Consider the following 18334-nt stretch of genomic DNA (forward strand, 5'->3'; position numbering starts at 1 on the left):
TTGGGTGTCCCCTGGGTGCCGGGGGGGTCCTGTGGGTGCCGGGGGGGTCCTTTGGGTCCCAGGGGGTCCCAGGGGTGCCGGGGTGTCCCCTGGGTGCCAGGGGGGTGCCAGGGGGGTCCCGTGGGTGCTGGAGGGGTCCTGTGGGTGCTGGGGGATCTCAGGATCTTGGGGGGGTCTTTTGGGTGCAGGGGGGGTCCTTTGGGTCCCGGGGGGTCCAGGGGTGCCGGGGGGTCCCCTGGGTGCTGGGGGGGTGCCGGGTGGGTGCCGGGAGGTCCCATGGGTGCCGCTGACCCCCCCCCCCGCGCCCCCCCCCCGCAGTGCTGCAGTGCCTGGAGGGCTCGAGGCCGTGCGAGAACGGGGGCCAGTGCGTGCTCTACTCCAACGGCCGCGCCGCCTGCCTGTGAGCCCCCCCCCCCACCCACCCATGGGTGCCCCCCCCCACCCACGGGTGCCACCCCCCCCCCGGGATCCCCCCTCCTTGGAGTCCTCCCTGCCCCCCCTGGGTTCTCCCCCCGCCAAGGTGCTCCCCTGCCCGCGGGTCTCCTGCCCCAGGGTGCTGCCCCCCCCCTTGGATGCCCCCACCCTGGGGTGCCCCCCCCACCCATGGGTGCCCCCCCCGGGATCCCCCCCCTGCCAAGGTGCTCCCCTGCCCCAGGGTGCCCCCACCCTGAGGTGCCCCCCGCCCTGGGTTCCACCCCCATCCATGGGTGCCCCCCCCCCCCGGATTTCCCCCCCCCTTGGGGTCCTCTCTGTCCCCCTGGGTTCCCCCCACCCACCCACCTATGGGTGCCCCCCCCCCAGGATCCCCCCCTTGGGGTCCTCTCTGCCCCCCTGGGCTCCCCCCCCCCACCCAGGGGTGCCCCCCACCCATGGGTGCCCCCCCCCGACCCAGGTCCCCCCCCCCCAGGCTGCTCCCCTCTTTGGGTCCCCCTGGCCCAGGATCCCCCCCCCCTTAGGGTGCTCCCCCCCCCCCCTTAGGGTGCCCCCCCCACCCTTGAAGCCCCCCCCTTCATCCCCCCCCATTGGGTGCCCCCCCACCTTTTCATGCCCCCCCCCACATTGGGTCCCCCCCCACTGGGTGCCCCCCCCCCGGGTGCCCCCCCAATCCCCGCAGCGCCGGCCGAGCCGGGGCACCCCGGGGTGCCGACGCCGGGTGCGGGGGGGGGGGGGGGTGTTGCTCTCCCTCTGCCCCCCCCCCCGCCCCCCCCGCTGCCGCCGCGGGCGCAGGCAGGGTGCTGCCTGCCCGGGCAGGGTGCTGGGTGCCGGGGCCGTGGGAGCCTCCCCGGGGCCCGTTCCCGCGCCGCCGGGTGGGGCCACGTGTCGTCCCCCACCCCGGACGCCTGGGCCCGCCCGCACCCTGCACCCCCACCCCCCGGACCCCCCCCCCGTGTGCCCCCACCCAGCTCTTTTCAAAGGGGGGGGGGCACCCGCCCCTTTTCCCTGCCTGCGGGGTTTCGGGGTGCCCCCCTCCACCCAGTGTTTTTTGGGGGGGGCACCCACCTTGGATATAGTGGGGTGCCCCCCCCGCACCCATGTGGTGTGCATGGGGTGCCCCCCCCGCACCCGTATGGGGTGTAGTGGGGTGCTCCCCACCCTGGGTGCTTCCTTTGCGCCCATATGGGGTGTTTTGGGGTGCCCCCCACCCTGGGTGCATTGGGTGCTCCCCTTGCACCTATATGGGGTGCTTTGGGGTGCCCCCCGCCCTGGGTGTATTGGGTGCCCCCCCCTGCACCCATGTGGTGTGCATTGGGTGCCCCCCTCCACACCCATATGGGGTGTATTGGGGTCCTCTCACCCTGGTGTATTGGGTGCCCCCCCCCCTGCACCCACATGGGGTATATTGGGTGCCCCCCACCCTGGGTGCCCCACTTGCACCCATATGGGATGTTTTGGGGTGCCCCCCATCCTGGGTGCCCTCCTTGTACCCATATGGGCTGTATGGGGGTGCCCCCCACCCTGGGTGCATTGGGTGCTTCCCCTGCACCCATATGGGGTGTTTTGGGGTGCCCCCCACTCTGGGTGCCCCCTTTGTACCCATATGGGGTCTATTGGGGTGCCCCCCACCCTGGGTGCTCCCCCTGCACCCATATGGAATATTTTGGGGTGTCCCTCATTCTAGGTGCATTGGGTGCTCCCCTTGCACCTATATGAGGTATGTTAGGGTGCCCCCCACCCTGGGTGCTCCTCCTGCACCCATACGGGGTGTATTGGGGTGCCTCCCATGCACCCATATGGGGGGGTGCCCCCCGCCCTGGGTGCATTGGGTGCCCTGCATACACCCATACAGGACTCACCCCCACCCCTTGGACACGTGGGTCCCGCATTGGTGGGGGGGGGGGGGTGCGGGTGCCGTGGGTGCCCCCCCCCGCTGAGGGTGCCCCCCCCCCCCGGCAGGTGCCAGCCGGGGCTGCTGGGGGAGCGGTGCCAGTTCCGGGACCCCTGCGCCCCGTCGCCCTGCGCCCACGGGGGCCTCTGCCAGAGCACCCTGCGCAACGGCACCCTGCACTACCACTGCGCCTGCCCCCGCGGCTTCCGCGGTGAGCGCCGCCGGGGGGGGCGCTGCGGGGGGGGGGTCCCTGGGGGGGGCCCCAGGGGGTTGGGGGGGGGTCTTGGGGGTCTCTGAGGGGGTCCCAATGGGGCTGGTTGGGGGTCTTCGGGGGTCCTGGGGGGCATTGGGGGGCTGGCTGGGGGTTTTGGGGGGCCCCCATGGGGCTGGTTGGGAGTCTTGGGGGGTCCTGGGAGTCTGGGGGGGGTCCTTGGGGTGGCCCATGGAGTTGGTTGGGGGTCCCTGGGGGGCATTGGGGGGTCTTCAGGGGTCTGGGGGGGGTCTTGGGGGGCATTGGGAGGTCCCCAGGGGGCTGGTTGGGGATCTGGGGGGCTCCTGGGGGGTATTGGGGGGGTCTCCAGGGGGGCTGAGGGGGTTCCTGGGGAATCCCTGGGGGTCTGGGGGGGTCCTGGGGGTCCCTGGGGTGTCCCCATGGGGCTGGTTGGGGGTCTGGGGGGGTCCTGGGGGCATTGAGGGGGTCTCTAGGGGGGCTGGGGGGGCATTGGGGGGTCCCCATGGGCTTGGTTGGGGGTCTGGGGGGGGGTCCCTGGGGGGGCCCTATGGGGTTGGTTGGGGGTCTAGGGGGGTCCCTGGGGGGCATTGGGGAGGTTCTGGGGGTCCCTGGGGGGGCATTGGGGGGTCCCCATGGGGTTGGTTGGGAGTCCTGGGGGGCATTGGGGGGTCCCCAGGTGGCTGCCTGGGGTCTGGGGGGGTCCTGGGGGTCCCTGGGAGGGCATTGGGGGGACCCCACTGGGTTGGGGGGGGTCCTGGGGGGCATCGGGGGGTCCCCATGGGGTTGGTTGGGGGTCTTGGGGGGTCCTGGGGGGCATTGGGGGGGGTCTTTAGGGGGGCTGGGGGGTCCCTGGGGAGTCCCTGGGGGTCCCCAGGGGCCAGGCTGGGGGTCTGGGGGGGTCCTGGGGGCATTGGGGGGTCCACATGGGGGCCTGGGGAGGTTCTGGGGGTCCCTGGGGGGGCATTGGGGGGTCCCCATGGGGTTGGGGGGGGTCCTGGGGGGCATCAGGGGGTCCCCGTGGGGTTGGTTGGGGGTCTGGGGGGGTCCCTGGGGGGGCCCTGTGGGGCTGGTTGGGGGTCTTGGGGGGTTCTGGGGGGCATTGGGGGGTCCCCATGGGGCTGGCTGGGGGTCTGGGGGGTCCCTGGGGGTCCTGGGGGGGCATTGGGGGGTCCCCATGGGGTTGGGGGGGTCCTGGGGGGCATCGGGGGGTCCCCATGGGATTGGTTGGGGGTCTTGGGGGGTCCTGGGGGTGCATCGGGGGGTCCCCATGGGCTGGCGGGGGGTCTGGGGGGGGGTCTTTGGGGTCCCTGGGGGGCATCGGGGTGTCCCCATGGATTGGTTGGGGGTCTTGGGGGTCCTGGGGGTGCATCGGGGGGTCCCCATGGGGCTGGCTGGGGGCTTGGGGGGGTCCTGGGGGGTCCCATGGGGCTGGCTGGGGGCTTGGGGGGGTCCTGGGGGGGCCCATGGGGCTGGCTGGGGGCTTGGGGGGGGTCCCCAGGGGTTAGTAGGATCCCTAGTGGGTCCCCAAGGAGTCTGGGGGGGGGTCACCAGTGGGTGGGCAGGGGGATCCCGGGGGGCTGGAAGTGGGTCTAGGGTGCAGGCAGGGTCCGGGGGGGCCCCCATGGGTGCCCATGGCGGGGGGGGGACAGATGGACGGACATGGGGGTGGGCAGAGCCCCAGGGTGCCTGGGGGGGGGGGGCAGAGCAGGCTGCAGGGTGCCCTGGGTGGGGTGGGGGAATACGGGGGGGGGTGGGTGGTGCAGAGCAGGCTGCAGGACGCCGTGCCTTTCGGCAGCACCCATGGGTGCCCCCCCTTGTCCCCCCCCCCGCAGGCCAGGACTGCTCGGCGCCGGACGCCTGCGTCCCCAACCCCTGCGCCCACGGCGGGCGCTGCCTCAACGCCCCCGGCTCCTTTCCGCTGCCGCTGCGCCGCCGGTTTCGGGGGCCCCCGCTGCGAGGTGCCCCTCGCCCCCCCTGCCGCCCCCCCTGCCGCCCCCCCGGCCCCTGCCTGCGCCCCCCCGGCCCTGCCTCAACGGCGGCACCTGCCGCCGCCTCGGCCCCCGCGCTTCCGACTGCCTCTGCCTGCCCGGTGAGTCCGGCCCGGATGCCTGGGCCCTCCTTGGGGGGGGGGGTGGGGTGGGTGCTGCGATGCCCGGGTTTTGGTGCTGCGGTGGGGGGGTGTCTCGGGTCCTGAGGGGTGGTGGGGTGAGGGGTGTGGGGGGTCCCAGGCGCCCATGGGGGTCCCTGGCACCCATCGGGGGTCCCTGGTGCTGGACAGGAATCCCCGGGGATCCCTGGCACCCGTGGGAGTTCCTGGGGTCCTTCTTGCCCATCAGGGATCCCTGGGGTCCCTCTTACCCATCGGGGTCCCTGGGGGGTCCCTGGCACCTATGGGGGTCCCTGGTGCTGGACAAGGGTTCATGGGGGTCCTTGGGGTTCCTCTCACCCATCAGGGCTCCTTGGCACCCATCAGGAGTCCTCGGCACCTATTGGGGTCTTTGGGGGTCCCTGGCACCCATGGGGGTCTCTGGTGCTGGACAAGGGTCTTTGGGGTCCCTCTCACCCATCAGGGCTCCCTGGCACCTATCGGGGTTCCCGGGGATCCCTGGCACCCATGGGGGTCCCTGGCGCTGGACAGGGGTCCCTGGGGGGGTCCTTGGCACCTATGGGTGTCCCTAGTGCTGGACAGGAGTCCCCGGGGATCCCTGGCACCCAGGGGAGACCCTGGGGTCCCTCTCGCCCATCAGGTGTCCTTGGCGCTCATCAGGAGTCCCTAGGGTCCCTCTCACCCATCAGGGGTTCCTGGGGTCCCTGGCACCCACGGGGTCCCTGGTGCTGGACAGGGGTCCCTGGGGGTCCTTGATACCTGTAGGGATCCTTGGCGTCCTTCACACCCATCAGGAGTTCCTCAGGGTTTCTGGCACCCATTGGGGGTCCCTGGGTGTCCCTGGCGCTGGACAGGGGTCCCTGGGGGGGTCCTTGGCACCTATGGGTGTCCCTAGTGCTGGACAGGAGTCCCGGGGATCCCTGGCACCCAGGGGAGCCCCTGGGGTGCCTCTTGCCCATCAGAGGTCCCTGTCACCCACGGGGGTCCCTGGTGCTGGACAGGGGTCCCTGGGGGTCCTTGATACCTGTAGGGATCCTTGGTGTCCTTCACACCCATCAGGAGTTCCTCAGGGTTTCTGGCACCCATTGGGGGTCCCTGGGTGTCCCTGGCACTCATGGGGGTCCCTGGTGCTGGACAGGGGTCCCTGGGGGGGTCCTTGGCACCTATGGGTGTCCCTAGTGCTGGACAGGAGTCCCCGGGGATCCCTGGCACCCAGGGGAGCCCCTGGGGTGCCTCTTGCCCATCAGGGGTTCTTGGCGCCCACGGGGGTCCCTGGTGCTGGACAGGGGTCCCTGGGGTCCTTGACACCTGTAGGGGTCCTTGGGGTCCTTCACACCCATCAGGGGTTCCTTAGGGTTCCTGGCACCCATTGGGGGTTCCTGGGGGTCCCTGGCACCCATGGGGGTCCCCGGCACCCATTGGGGTTCTTGGGGTCCCAGGTACCCATGGGGGTCCCTGGTGCTGGACATGGGTCCCTGGGGGTCCTTGGCACCTGTAGAAGTCTCTGGGGTCCTTCACACCCATCAGGGGTCTCTGGCACCCATGGGTGTCTCTCTCCCCCATCGGGGGCTCCCTGGCTCTGGGCAGGGGTTCCTGGCGCCCGTGGGGGGTCCCCAGCACCCACTGGGGTTCTTGGGGGTCCTGGACACCCATGGGAGGGGTCCGTGGCGCGGGTGCCCCGGCACACCCTGAGCCCCGTGGTGTCGCCCAGGCTTCACGGGGCAGCAGTGCGAGGTCAACGTGGGACGACTGCCCCGGGCACAAGTGTCTCAACGGGGGCACCTGCGTCGACGGCGTCAACACCTACAACTGCCAGTGCCCGCCCGAGTGGACAGGTACGGGCGCCCCGTGGGTGCGGGCGCCGGGCTGGGCGCAGAGCGGGTGCCCGGGGTGCAGGCACCAAGGTGGGCATGGGAATGGGTGTACGAGGTGGGCGCCAGGATGCAGGTACCAAGGTGGGCACCGGGATGGGTGCAGAGTGCGTGTACAGGGTGCAAGCACCAAGGTGGGCGCCAAGGTGGGCACCAAGGGAGTCCCAGAGGTGGTCATCAGGGTGGTCACCAGGATGCAGGTACCAAGGTAGGCCACGGGATGGGTGCAGAGCACATGCACGGGGTGCAAGCACCGAGGTGGACATCGAGGTGGGCACCAAGGAAGTCCCCGAGGTGGTCACCAGGATGGTCACCAAGATGCAGGTACCAAGGTAGGCCCCAGGATGGGTGCAGAGCACATGCACGGGATGCAAGCACCAAAGTGGACACCAAGGGGGTCACCAGAGTGGGCACCAGGACGCAGGGTGCAAGCCCCAGGCTGGGAGCTGGGATGGGTGCAGAACGCAAGCACGGGGTGCAAGCACCAAGGTGGACATCGAGGTGGGCACCAAGGGAGTCCCTAAGGTGGTCACCAGGGTGGTCACCAAGATGCAGGTACCAAGGTAGGCCCCAGGATGGGTGCAGAGCACATGCACGGGGTGCAAGCACTGAGGTGGACACCAAGAGGGTCACCAACGTGGGCACCACGGTGGGCACCAGGACGCAGGGTGCAAGCTTCAGGCTGGGAGCTGGGATGGGTGCAGAACGCATGCACGGGGTGCAAGCACCGAGGTGGACATCGAGGTGGACACCAAGGGAGTCCGCAAGGCGGTCACCGGGGTGGTCACCAGGATGTAGGTACCAAGGTGGGCACTGGGATGGGTGCAGAGCATATGCAGGGGGTGCAAGCACCAAGGCGGGCACCAAGGGGATCACCAGGATGGGTGCCAGGATGCAGGGTGCAGGCCCCGAGATGGGTGCAGAGTTCATGTGTTCGTACAAGCACCAAGGTGGGCGCTAAGGGAGTCCTCAAGGTGGGTGCCAGGATGGGTGCTAGGATGCAGGCTGCAGGCCCTGCGATGGGTGCAGAGCGCATGCATGGGGTGCAAGCACCGAGGTGGGCACCGAGGTGGTCACCAGGGTGGTCACCAGGATGCAGGTACCAAGGTAGGCCCCGGGATGGGTGCAGAACGCATGCATGGGGTGCAAGCACCGAGGTGGGCACTAAGGGAGTCCCTGAGGTGGTCACCCGGATGGTCACCAGGATGCAGGTACCCAAGGTGGGCACCGGGATGGGTGCAGAACGCATGCATGGGCTGCAAGCACCAAGGTGGGCACCAAGGTGGGCACCAAGGGAGTCCCTGAGGTGGTCACCAGGGTGGTCACCAAGATGCAGGTACCAAGGTAGGCCCTGGGATGGGTGAAGAACACATGCATGGGCTGCAAGCACCGAGGTGGGTGCCAGGCCAAAGGGGGCCACCCTCGCAGCACCCTCTCACCCCCCCCCCAACCCCCACCCCACCCCACCCAGGCCAGTTCTGCACGGAGGACGTGGACGAGTGCCAGCTGCAGCCCAACGCCTGCCACAACGGGGGCACCTGCTTCAACACGCAGGGCGGCCACACGTGCGTCTGCGTCAACGGCTGGACGGGCGCCGGCTGCAGCGAGAACATCGATGACTGCGCCACCGCCGTCTGCTTCCACGGCGCCACCTGCCACGACCGCGTCGCCTCCTTCTACTGCGCCTGCCCCATGGGCAAGACCGGTAAGGGGGCACCCTTGGGTGCTGGGGTTGGGGGGGTGGGATGCTCCGGATAGACTGGCGAAGGGCGCCCTAAGGGTGGTGGTGGTGGGTGTTTTGGAGGTGTCCTGGCGTGGGATGGACACCCGCGGCGTGGGGTAGGCAGGCAGCTGGGCACCCATGGCGTGGCGTGGGCACCCGTGGGGTGGGGTGGGCACCTCTAGCGTGGGGCAGGTGCCCTCTGGGGCACCCATGGCATGGGATAGACGCCCCTGAGGACACCCCCGGTGTGGGGCAGAGGCACCTTAGACATGGGGTGGGCACCTGTGGCTTGGGGCAGGCACCCACAAGGGCACCCTAGCATGGGGCAGATGCATCCTGGGGCACCTGTGGTGTGGGGTGGACACCCCTGGCATGGGGCAGATACATCCTGGGGCACCCATGGTGTGGGGCAGATGCACCCTGGAGCACCTGTGGAGTGGGGCAGATGCACCTTGGGGCACCCGTGGTGTGGGGTGGACACCTCTGTCATGGGGCAGATGCACCCTGGAGCACCCACGGTGTGGGGCAGATGCACCCTGGGGCACCCATGGTGTGGGGCGGACACCCCTGGCATAGGGCAGATGCATCCTGGGGCACCCGTGGTGTGGGGCAGATGCACCCTGGAGCACCCATGGTGTGGGGTGGACCCACCTGGCATGGGGCAGATGCATCCTGGGGCACCCGTGGTGTGGGGCAGATGCATCCTGGGGCACCCGTGGTGTGGGGTGGACCCACCTGGCATGGGGCAGATACATCCTGGGGCACCTGTGGTGTGGGGTGGACACCCCTATCATGGGGCAGATGCACCCTGGAGCACCCACGGTGTGGGGCAGATGCACCCTGGAGCACCCATGGTGTGGGGTGGACCCACCTGGCACGGGGCAGATGCACCCTGGAGCACCCGTGGTGTGGGGCAGATGCACCCTGGGGCACCATGGTGTGGGGCAGATGCACCCTGGAGCACCCACGGTGTGGGGCAGATGCACCCTGGAGCACCCATGGTGTGGGGTGGACCCACCTGGCACGGGGCAGATGCACCCTGGAGCACCCAGGGCACATGGTGGACACCCCACAGTCACCCCCGCCCGTGGGTGCCCCACACCCCCTGTCCCACCCCGGACCCCCCGCACGTGGGGCCGTGGCGGCCGGGGCGGGGGGCACCCCAGGGTGCCGCTGACGCCGGCGGGCCCCCGCCAGGGCTGCTGTGCCACCTGGACGACGCCTGCGTCAGCAACCCCTGCCACGAGGACGCCGTGTGCGACACCAACCCCGTCAACGGGCGCGCCATCTGCACCTGCCCCCCCGGCTTCACCGGCGGCGCCTGCGACCAGGACGTCGACGAGTGCTCCATCGGTGCGCGGGCACCCGTGGGTGGGGGGCACCCATGGGTGCACGCGGAAGGGACGCCTGCTGCTGCGATGCGTGGCTGGGGGAGGTCCTGGCAGGAGCAGGGACACCCTTGGTTGGGGGGCATGACCAGGAAAGGGGGCACCTTTAGGTGGTGGGCACCTGCAGGTAGGAGGTCTGGGCATGAAGGGACACCCATGGGCCAAGGGTGCAGGCAGAAGGGGCACCCACAGATGCATGGGGGGAGGAGGACACGGGCAGGAGCAGGGGCACCCATGGGTGGTGGGCAAACCTGGGTGGGGGGACACCTATGGGTTGGGGGTACTCCTGGGTGGTGGGCACATTTGGGTGGAGGGGCACCCTTGTGTGGAGGACACCCATGAGTGGTGGGCACCCCTGAAGGGGGGGCACCCTTGGGTGGGGGGCACCAATGGGTGCTGGTCAAACCTGGCTGGGGGACACCCTTGGGTTGAGGACACCCATGGGTGGTGGGCACACCTGGGTGGAGGACACCCTCGGGTGGAGAACACCCTTGGGTTGGGGGCACCCTTGGGTTGAAGACACCCATGGGGAGCAGATAAACCTGGGCGGAGGACACCCGCAGGTGGAGAATGCCCTTGGGTTGAGGGCACCCTTGGGTTGAGGACATCTATGGGGGGCAGGCATACCTGGGTGGAGGACATTTTTGGGTTGAGGACACCCATGGGTGGTGGGCACACCTGGGTGGAGAACACCATCAGGTGGAGAACACCCTTGGGCAGCGCTCACCACCGGCCCAGTGATCCCCTGCGAGGACGGTGGCACCCGGGGGACCCCCCCCACCCCACCCCACCCCGGCGGGTGCCGAGGCCGCGGGGTGCTGACACCCACGGGCCCCCCCACCCCCGGCAGGCGCCAACCCCTGCGAGCACTTTGGGCGCTGCGTGAACACGCAGGGCTCCTTCGAGTGCCGCTGCGGCCGGGGCTACGCGGGGCCCCGCTGCGAGACCGACGTCAACGAGTGCCTGTCGGGGCCCTGCCGCAACGAGGCCACCTGCCTCGACCGCATCGGCGACTTCACCTGCATCTGCATGGCCGGTGAGTGCCACCCGTCCCTGCCACCCGTCCCTGCCACCCGCCCTGCCACCCGCCTTGCCTTGGTGAGGTCTTTGGTGGGGTCACCTGCTCCCGGGTGCAGCTTCTGCCCTTGCCGCTGTTCCCTGTCTTGGCGTGGGACTTGGCGTGGTCCCTTGTCTTGGCATGGTCCCCTGTCTTGGCTCGGGACCAGACATGGTCCCCTGTGCCTGCTGTGGGACCTGGCATGGTCCCCTGTCCTGGTAGGGGAGCTGGCATGGGGCTACCACCATCTCCTGTCCCTGGTATGGGACTTGGCATGGTCCCTTGTCTTGGCACAGGACTTGGCATGGTCCCCTGTGCCTGCTGTGGGACCTGGCATGGTCCCCTGTCCTGGTAGGGGAGCTGGCATGGGGCTACCACCATCTCCTGTCCCTGGTATGGGACTTGGCATGGTCCCTTGTCTTGGCACAGGACTTGGCATGGTCCCCTGTGCCTGCTGTGGGACCTGGCATGGTCCCCTGTCCTGGTAGGGGAGCTGGCACAGGGCTGCCACCATCTCCTGTCCCTGGTATGGGACCTGGCATGATCCCTTGTCTTGGCACAGGACTGGATATAGTCCCCTGTGCCTGCTGTGGGACCTGGCATGGTCCCCTGTCTTGGTAGGGGAGTTGGCATGGGGCTGCCACTATGTTCTTGTCCTGACATGGGACCTGGTATGGTCCTTTGTCTTGGCAGGGGAGCTAGCATGAGGTTGCCACCATTTCCTGATGCTGGTATAGGACCTGGCATGGGACCTGGCACGGTCCCCTGTCTTGGCATGGGAGCTGGTATGGGACTGCCACCATTCCCTGGCCCTGGCACCGTCCCTACCCCAGTCTCCTGGGCTGGCAGGGCCACTGGCACCGTCCCTGCCTCCCCCAGAGCACCCCTTGGCCTGGGGACACCCTGATGCACAACGAGTTGCTTGGGGGTGACACCACTGGGGTGGCATTGCAGGGTGGCACCGTGGGGGTGGCCGCGGCACGGTGGCACCTTGGGGGTGGCACCACGGGTGACGCGGGTGGCCCGCAGGGTTCAGCGGCACCTTCTGCGAGCTCGACGTGGACGAGTGCCAGAGCAGCCCCTGTGTCAACGGTGGCCGCTGCCACGACGGCGTCAACGGCTTCAGCTGCTCCTGCCCCGCCGGTGAGCTGGGGACCCCGGGGACACTGGGCACCCTGGGAACACCAGGGACACCAGGCACCCCGGAGACACTGGGGATACTGGGAACCCTGGGGACACTGGGCACCCTGGAGACACTGAGCACTTGGGCACCCCAGGGACAATGAGCACCCTGGGGACACCAGGGACACTGGGGACATGGGCACCCTGGGGATGCAGGTACCCCGGGCACATGGGCACCCAGGGGGACACCAGGAACCCTGGGGACACCGGGCACACAGGCACACTGGACACATGGGCGCCCCAGGGACACCAGCGAGACGAGTACATGGGCACCCTGAGGACATAGGGCACCCTGGGGACACCGGGATCCCTGGGGACAGCAGGAACCCTGGGGACACTGGGCACGTGGGGGACATGGGGCGCAAGGGGCACCCCGAGCACATCGGCACCTTGGGGACACCGGAAACTCTGGGGACAAGGGCACCCCGGGGATGTGGGCACCCTGGGGACACCGGGAACCCTGGGGACAAGGGCACCCCGAGGTCATGGGCGCCCCGGGACCCCCCGGTGACGCGGCGCCCGCGCCCAGGCTTCGCGGGTCCCATGTGCCAGACGGACATCGACGAGTGCGCCAGCACCCCCTGCCGCAACGGCGCCAAGTGCCTGGACCGGCCCAACGGCTACGAGTGCCGCTGCGCCGAGGGTGAGCCCCCGGCACCCTGACCCCCCCCCCCGGTCCCATGGGTGCCCCCACCCAAGGGTGCTTCTCCTCCTGCCCATGTTCTCCTCCTCACATGCATCTCTGGGTGTCTCTTCTGCTTGCACCCTTGGCCCATGGGTGTCCCCTTCGTGCCCAGGCCTCCTATGTGGGGGTGCCCCCCACCCAAGGATGTCCCCCCACCCAAGGGTGTCCCCTTCCTGGTCGTGTCCCCCACCCAAGGGTGATCTTGCTCCTGCCCATGTCTTTCTCCACCCATGCATCTCTGGGTGCTCTTTCTGCCTGCACCCTTGGTCCATGGGTGTCCCCTACGTGCCCATAACTCCTACCTGGGGGCGCCCCCCCACCCAAGGGTGCCCCTACCCCTGCTTCTGTTCTCCCCCACCCATGCATCCCAGCAGCAGGTGCCTCTTCTGCCTGCACCCATGGCCCATGGGTGCCCCCCACCCAAGGGCATCCCCTTCCTGCCCATATCCTCCCCCACCCATGCATTTATGGATGCCCCTTCTGCCTGCACCCTTGGCCAATGGGTGTCCCTCACCCAACGGTGTCCCCCTCCTGCCCATGTTCTCCTCCACCCATGCATCCATGGGTGCCCCTTCTGCCTGCACCCTTGGCCCATGGGTGTCCCCTACATGCCCATGACTCCTACCTTGGGGCACACCCCCCTCCCCACCCACGGGTGCCCCCCACACACGACCCCCGCCCCGCAGGCTTCGAGGGGCCGCTGTGCGAGCGCAACGTGGACGACTGCTCGCCGGACCCGTGCCACCACGGCACGTGCGTGGACGCCATCGCCGGCTTCGCCTGCGCCTGCGCCCCCGGCTACACGGGCTACCGCTGCGAGGTGCAGCTCGACGAGTGCCACAGCAACCCCTGCCGCAACGGCGCCAAGTGCATCGACCGCATCGACCACTACCAGTGCAACTGCCTGCCCGGCACCTCGGGTAGGCTGCCTGCGCCCGTCCCTGCCGGCACGGTGGCCCAGCGGGGTGGGAGGGGGCGATGGGTGTGGTGATGGGGGGCGTGGTGGCCCATCGGAGCGGGAAGGGTGATGGGAATGGTGCCAGGTGGAATGGAGTCCCATCAGGGTGGGATGGGTGATGGGCGTGATGATGGGTGGCATGGTGTCCTATCGGAGCGGGAAGGGTGATGGGAATGGTGCCAGGTGGAATGGAGTCCCATCAGGGTGGGATGGGTGATGGGCGTGATGATGGGTGGCATGGTGTCCTATCGGAGCGGGAAGGGTGATGGGAATGGTGCCAGGTGACATGGTGTCCCATCAGGGTGGGATGGGTGATGGGAATGGCACCAGGTGGAATGGTGTCCCATCGGGGTGGAAAGGGTGATGGGAATGGCACCAGGTGGGATGGAGTCCCATCAGGGTGGAAAGGGTGATGGGAATGGCGCTAGGTGGAATGGTGTCCCATCAGAGCATGGGATGGGTGATGGGCATGGTGATGGGTGGTGTGGTGTCCCATTGGAGCAGGAAGGGTGATGGGAATGGCGCCAGGTGGAATGGAGTCCCATCAGGGTGGGATGGGTGATGGGCGTGATGATGGGTGGCGTGGTGGCCCATCGGAGCAGGAAGGGTGATGGGAATGGCACCAGGTGGAATGGAGTCCCATCAGAGTGGGAAGGGTGGTGGGAATGGCACCAGGTGGAATGGCATCCCATCAGGGTGGGACGGGTGATGGGAATGGCACCAGGTGGCATGGAGTCCCAATCAGAGCATGGGATGGGTGATGGGAATGGTGATGGGTGGCATGGTGTCCCATTGGGATGGGATGGGAGATGGGCATGGTGATAGGTGACATGGTGTCCCATCAGGGTGGGATGGGTGATGGGAATGGCACCAGGTGGCATGGAGTCCCAATCAGAGCATGGGATGGGTGATGGACAGGGTGATGGGTGGCGTGGTGTCCCATCAGGGCATGGGATGGGTGATGGACATGGTGCTGGGTGGCACGGTGCTTGATGGGGGCGTGGGAGGGGCGGCGGGCGCAGTGTCCCAGGGCGTGGCACCCGGGTGACGCCGGCGGTGCCCGCCCACGCCAGGCGTGAACTGCGAGGTGAACTTTGACGACTGCGCCAGCGACCCCTGCGACTACGGCGTCTGCCAGGACGGCGTCAACCGCTACGACTGCATCTGCAAGCCCGGCTTCACAGGTGGGCTGCCCCGGCCACCGGCTGGCACCCGTGGGTGCCCCTGGCCCCTGCTGGGGGGTGGTGGCCTGTGGCCAGCGCCTTCCGAGGGACCCATAGGGATGTCCGTGGCCCGTGCACATGGTGGTGTCCATGGCTGGTGTCCAGGGAGGTGTCTGTGGCCCGTGCACATGGTGGTGCCCATGGCTGTTGCCCATGGTTGATGCCCATGGAGATGCCCGTGGATGGTCCACACAGAGGTGCACGTGGCCAGTGCCCAGGAGATGCCTGTGGCTGGTACTCGTGGTCAGTGCCCATAACTGGTGCACACGGTGGTGCCTGTGGCTAGTACCTGTAGTTGATGCCTGGGGAGATGCCCGTGGTTGGTGCCCAGGAGATACCTGTGGTTGGTGCCCATAGCTGGTGCTTGGGGAGATGCCCGTGGCTTGTGCCTGTGGCCAGTGCCCAGCAGATGCTCGTGGTCGGTGGCCATAGCTGGTGCCCAAGGAGATGCCTGTGGCTGGTGCCCAGGAAATGCCTATGAGTGATGCTCAGGGAGATGCTCATGACCAATGCTCGTGGAGATGCCCGTGGCCAGTGCCCAGAGAGATGTTCTTGGCTGGTGCACATGGTGATGCCCATGGCCATTGCGCACAGCAGTGCCCACATTGGGTGCCCACATTGGGTGCCCACCATGGTTGTCTGTGGCCATTCCCCATGGATGATGCACTCGTGGTGCCCTGGGGAGATGTCCATGGCCACACAGCAGCACCCACCATTGAGTGCCCACCACTGGGTGCCCACCATGGGTGCCCATGGCCATTCCCCATGAATGGTGCACTCATGGTGCCCTGGGGAGATGCCTGTGCCCACCATGGGCGCCCACCATGGTTGCCCATGGCCATTCCCCATGGATGATGCCCAGCACCCACCATTGGGTGCCCACCATGGGTGCTCATGACTGTTCCCCATGGATGATGCACTCATGGTGCCCCGTGGAGGTGCCTGTGGCCACACAGCAGCGCCCACCATTGGATGCCCACCATGGGTGCCCACCATGGTTGTCTGTGGCCATTCCCCATGGATGATGCACAGCACCCACCATTGGGTGCCCACCATGGGTGCTCATGACCATTCCCCATGGATGATGCACTCATGGTGCCCTGTGGAGATGCCTACGGCCACACAGCAGCGCCCAACATTGGACGCCCACCATGGGTGCCCACCATGGTTGCCTGTGGCCGTTCCCCATGGATGGTGCACTCATGGTGCTCTGTGGAGATGCCCATGGCCACACAGCAGCACCCACCATGGGTGCCCACCACTGGGTGCCCACCCCCGCCGTGCCGCCCCCCCGCCCAGGCCCCCAGTGCGACGTGGACATCGACGAGTGCGCCTCGCAGCCCTGCCGCAACGGCGGCACCTGCGTGGACGGCGAGAACGGCTTCCGCTGCCTGTGCCCGCCGGGCACCCGCGCCCCGCTGTGCCACCCGGGCGCCGAGCCCTGCCGCAGCGGCCCCTGCGCCCACGGCGCCTGCCGCGACCTGGGCGACGGGTGAGTGGGGCCGGGGGTGGCGGTGGCGGGGGCGGGGGGAGGGGGACGAGGGTGCCCGCCCCGGGGTGGGGGTGCCCGGCGCCCACGCCACCCTCTCCGCAGGTTCGCCTGCGACTGCGAGCCGGGCTGGGCCGGCCCCACCTGCGCCCGCAGCACCCACGGGTGCCAGTCGCAGCCCTGCCAGCACGGCGGCACCTGCAGCCCCCACGCCGGCGGCTACCGCTGCGCCTGCAAGGAGGGATACCAGGGTACGGCCCCCGCGGGGATGCCCCGGCCACCCTGGGGACACCGGGACCACCCTGGGGATGCCCTGACCACCCTGGGGATGCCCCGGCCACCCTGGGGACACTGGGACCACCCTGGGGATGCCCTGACCACCCTGGGGACAACCCGGTCACCCTGGGTACACTGGGATGGACGTGGAGACACCAGGACCACCGTGGAGATGCCCTGACCACCCTGGGGACAACCCGGTCACCTTGGGGACCCCAGGATCGCCTGGGAATACCCTGACCACCCTGGGGACGCTCTGGCCACCCTGGGGACACCAGGACCACCCTGGGGATGCCTTGGCCACCCTGGGGACACTGGGACCACCACGGGGACGCCCTTACCACCTTGGAGATGCACTGGTCACCCTGGGGACACCCTGATCACCCTGGGGACACCGGGACCACCACAGGGACGCCCTGACCACGCTGGGGACACTGGAACCACCTGGGGATGCCCTGACCACCTTGGGGACACTGAGACCACCCTGGGGGTGCCCTGGCCACCCTGGAGATGTCCCAGCCACCCTGGGGACACTGGGATCATCGCAGGGATGCCCCAACCACTGCGGGGATGCCCTGACCATCATGGGGACACCGGGACTGCCATGGGGACGACCCGACCACCGTGGGGATGACCTGACCACCTTGGGGACACTGGGACCACCCTGGGGACCCCTGAAGTTGGTCCCTATCTCCTGCCACGCCCATGTCCCAGCCATGCCCGCGTCCCCGCCGTGCCCATGTCCCCGCTGTGCCCATGTCCCCCGTGTCCCCGCGTGACGTGGCGCTCGCCCCCCAGGCACCCACTGCCAGACGGACGTCAACGAGTGCGCGCTGAGCCCCTGCCTGAACGGGGGCACCTGCGTGGACGGGGTGGGCACCTACCGCTGCCTCTGCACCCTGCCCTTCGCAGGTGGGTGACACGGGTGCCACTGCGGGGGAGGACATGGCATGGCACCTGCAGGGATGGGGTGGCACCGCCACGGGGCATTTCTTGGCACTGCCCTGCCAGCGGGCACTGCCGTGCCAGGTGCCAACGGTGCCGTGCTGGGTGCCTGGTGGCCACCGGGCCCTGATGGGTGCCCATGGTGCTGTACCAGGTGCCTGGTGGCCACCCTGCCCTGATGGGCGCCCATGGTGCCGCACTAGGTGCCTGGTGGCCACTGTACCCCGATGGCTGCTCATGGTGCTGTACCAGGTGCCTGGTGGCCACCATATCCTGATGGGTGCCTATGGCACTGTACCAGGTGCCCAGTGGCCACTGTATCCTGATGGGTGCCCATGGTGCCATACCAGGTGCCTGGTGGCCACTGTGCCCTAATGGGTGCCGGGTGCCCTGCCGGGTGCCCATAGTGCTGTACTGGGTGCTTGGTGGCCACCATGCCCTGATGGGTGCCAGGTGCCCATGGTGCTGTACCAGGTGCCTGGTGGCCACCCTGATGGGTGCCCATGGTGCCCTGATGGGTGCCTGGTGCCCTGGTGGCCCCTGTACCCTGATGGGTGCTCATGGTGCCCTGATGGGTACCCATGGTGCTGTACCGGGTGCCTGGTGGCCACCATGCCCTGATGGGTGCCCGTGGTGCCCTGATGGGTGCCGGGTGCCCTGATGGGTGCCGGCGTTTCCCCCCACCCCACCCCAGGCCGTAACTGCGAGCGGGTGCTGGCGCCCTGCGCCCCCAACCCCTGCGCCAACGGGGGTGTCTGCGTCCCCACCGCCGACTACGAGGGCTTCAGCTGCCGCTGCCCCCCCGGCTGGCAAGGTGCGGGCACCCGCGGGCCCCGGAACCCCCACCCCGGGCACCCCCACCCCCGCCATGG

At 69.1% G+C, this 18334-nt stretch overlaps 1 protein-coding gene across 1 annotated transcript in view; it reads left to right on the top strand.

Annotated features, from left to right (window-relative positions):
- Positions 1–318: 318 nt before the first annotated feature.
- Positions 319–18334, top strand: part of LOC106493522 (neurogenic locus notch homolog protein 3-like) — a gene marked incomplete at both ends in the record, with an annotated part of 42075 nt that continues 24059 nt past the window's right edge. The window contains 18 exon segments of the mRNA XM_067317230.1: positions 319–400; positions 2395–2537; positions 4391–4470; positions 4472–4526; positions 4564–4647; positions 6377–6408; positions 6410–6500; positions 8008–8241; positions 9457–9612; positions 10498–10683; positions 11734–11847; positions 12416–12529; positions 13258–13491; positions 14603–14713; positions 16052–16244; positions 16347–16492; positions 17316–17429; positions 18157–18276. Coding sequence (XP_067173331.1) covers positions 319–400; positions 2395–2537; positions 4391–4470; positions 4472–4526; positions 4564–4647; positions 6377–6408; positions 6410–6500; positions 8008–8241; positions 9457–9612; positions 10498–10683; positions 11734–11847; positions 12416–12529; positions 13258–13491; positions 14603–14713; positions 16052–16244; positions 16347–16492; positions 17316–17429; positions 18157–18276 — 2289 coding nt within the window.

Source organism: Apteryx mantelli, unplaced genomic scaffold (assembly GCF_036417845.1).
Source record: "Apteryx mantelli isolate bAptMan1 unplaced genomic scaffold, bAptMan1.hap1 HAP1_SCAFFOLD_332, whole genome shotgun sequence".
NCBI lineage: Eukaryota > Metazoa > Chordata > Aves > Apterygiformes > Apterygidae > Apteryx > Apteryx mantelli.